Source organism: Corapipo altera, unplaced genomic scaffold (genome assembly GCF_003945725.1).
Source record: "Corapipo altera isolate COAL_440 unplaced genomic scaffold, ASM394572v1 60476, whole genome shotgun sequence".
In the NCBI taxonomy this organism is placed as follows: domain Eukaryota; kingdom Metazoa; phylum Chordata; class Aves; order Passeriformes; family Pipridae; genus Corapipo; species Corapipo altera.
The window spans coordinates 1,991-4,485 of NW_020887243.1; the positions used below are offsets into that span (position 1 = coordinate 1,991).

General features: G+C 55.9%; 1 protein-coding gene across 1 annotated transcript in view; it reads right to left on the reverse strand.

Annotated features, from left to right (window-relative positions):
* The window catches only part of LOC113941522 (tripartite motif-containing protein 15-like), a gene marked incomplete at its 5' end in the record, with an annotated part of 2,599 nt that extends 591 nt beyond the window's left edge, over positions 1–2,008 (reverse strand). Inside the window, 6 exons of the mRNA XM_027632674.1 lie at positions 143–278; positions 581–610; positions 982–1,097; positions 1,246–1,268; positions 1,476–1,706; positions 1,875–2,008. Of these exons, the coding sequence (XP_027488475.1) occupies positions 143–278; positions 581–610; positions 982–1,097; positions 1,246–1,268; positions 1,476–1,706; positions 1,875–2,008 (670 nt within the window). The remainder of the gene's footprint in view (positions 1–142; positions 279–580; positions 611–981; positions 1,098–1,245; positions 1,269–1,475; positions 1,707–1,874) is intronic.
* Positions 2,009–2,495: the final 487 nt, after the last annotated feature.

Sequence of the window (2,495 nt, forward strand, 5' to 3'; positions counted from 1 at the left end):
GGGGGGGTCCTCAAGGGGTTCCAGGAAGGGGTAGGAGGGGTTGGAGGGGTCGGGACCCTCCTGGGAGGGGTCCCCAAGGGTTTCCAGGAAGGGGTAGGAGGGGTAGGAGGGGTTGGAGGGGTCGGGACCCTCCTCAGGGGGCTCCTCAGGGTGGTCCTCGGGGGTCTCCTCTTGGGGGTCCCCAGGGGGGTCCCGGGGGGGTTCCCACCTCACGCTGCGACCGTCGGGGGCCACCACGAGCTGCGGGTGGGCCGTGGAGGGGTCCAGGGTCACCAGAACTGCCGGGGGGGGGGAACAAGAGAGGGATGTTCCCGAGGGAACCTCCCGGATCGTCCTCGGGGGCATCTTCGACCACCCCCATCCCGCTCCTCCGGCGCTTCCCGGGAAGGATTCCCTGATTCCTCAGGAAGTTTTTCCCTCCCAGAGAGGATTCCCTGAGTCCTCGGGGAGGTTTTCCCTCCCGGGAAGGATTCCCTGATTCCTCGGGGAGTTTTTCCCTCCCAGAGAGGATTCCCTGATTCCTCAGGAAGTTTTTCCCTCCCAGAGAGGATTCCCTGATTCCTCAGAGATCCAAACTTACTCTTTTCAGGCAGCTCGAACATCAGGATGTCTGGAAAGGGGGAGGGCAGAGACACGTTAATTGATGTCGGATTTATTAATTGGTGAGTCGTCAATAATTTTAATTGGTGTAATTAGCAGGGAGCAGAGGCGCTGTTCTGCCACCCTGAGGTCATGAATGTAATTGCGATATCATTGCGATAAAATAAAATTGTAATGAAATAATTTCCTGCCATAAAATGCAGGAAATTAAATAAATAAAATATACCTTATAAATATAAATACACCTTATCAACAAAATTACAATAAAATACACCCTAAGTAAATAATATAATTTAATGCCACACCCCTCTATAACAAACATAATAAACACATAAAATTCCATCTAATTCATATAAAAATACAATATAATCCCCACGATACCTTGGAAGCTCCTCAGGGTCTCCTCCAGGACCAGGTTTTTCTCCCCGAATTTGCTGATTTTCTTTTCCAGCTCTGGAAGAGGTGACGGGGGCAGCTGGAATTGTTCATTTTGGAACCTTGGGGAGGACGGAGGGAGGAGTTTGGGGGAGCCCGAGGAACCCCCTGACCCCAAACCCCGAATGTTTTTGGGCCTCTGAGGGAGGAGAAACACGAGATCCGAGCCCCAGATCCCAGCCTGGAAAAGTCGGGAATTCCCGCCCGTGCCTGCTCAGGGTGCTGCCGATGTCCTGGAAAGGGAGAGAGAGGGAAGAGGGAATTCAGGGAATGGGGCTTGGAATCAGGGGAAGGTTGAAATGGGAGGAGATTCCCGAGGCCACGGGATGGATTCAGGGAAACGTTAAAATTGGAGATTCCCAAGGAAACGGGACGGATTCAAGGAGGAGATTCCCGAGGCCGTGGGGTGGATTCCCAGCTCCATCCCCTTTCCCTCTCACCCGCAGGAAGGTCCTGGAGGGTTCCCGACATTTCTCCTCCAGCTCCCGGATCCGGGTTTCCAGGCGGGAGATCTCCTGGGTCAGGCTCGTCAGGTTTTCCTCCTGCTCCTTTTCCAGGTCCTTTTCCAGGTCCCGGAGCCGGGCCAGGAGCCCCCGGGCGTGATCCTCCAGGGACACCCGGAGCCCTTGGAAGTGGGAGAGGATCCTCTGCCGCTCGCATTCCGTCTTTTCCTGCGGGAACGGGATTTGGCCCTCGGGGAGGGAACCCCAAGCCCAGGGATGACCCCCCCCCCCCCAAATCCAACATGAGAAACCCACCCCCCATATTCCCGAAAGCGGCGAGATCCCGAAATTCCCGAGGAATCGAATCCCAACCCTCCCTCCGCGGGGAAGATTTACCAAACACTCCCAGTTCCTCCTCATTTCGGCCTCCCGGAATTCCAGGAGTTTGTCCCTGGCTTCCCTCAGGGTTTGCAGCCGGGCCTGGAGTTGTGCCTGAGGGGGGAGGGAAAAGAAGGAAAGGCCTCGTTTCTCTGGAGATTTGGGACAGCTCCCAAAAAAAACCCACCCTGGGAAGGGGGTTCCACTCCAGGACCAGGAAAAAAATTCCCTTTTTTGTGGTTGCCCAGATTCCCACTGGTTTAGGGGTGAAGCACCGGAGGCTGAAAGAGGTTGGAGACCTAAATCCCTCCAGGAACAGGGAGAGGAGGGTCTGGGAATTCTGGGAGCGGGGATGGATCCTGGTTTTCAGCCCAGGAGGTGGGAGCGGGTCGAGCCTGGAGCTGAGGGGAGGCGAATTCCCAGGAATTTGGGGGTTCCCCTCCCGCCCCCCTTCTCAGCTCCCCCTCCTCGGGACCCGTTTTGTGTCGAGGGAGAAGGGACAGAATGGAAAAATCCGGGCTGGGAAAGCCCCAGGGATGGATCAGGAGTCCAACAGGGGTGGATCAGGAATCCAACCACAGATGGACCAGGAATCCAACCAGGGATGGATCAGGAATCCAAACATGAATCAGGAGTCCA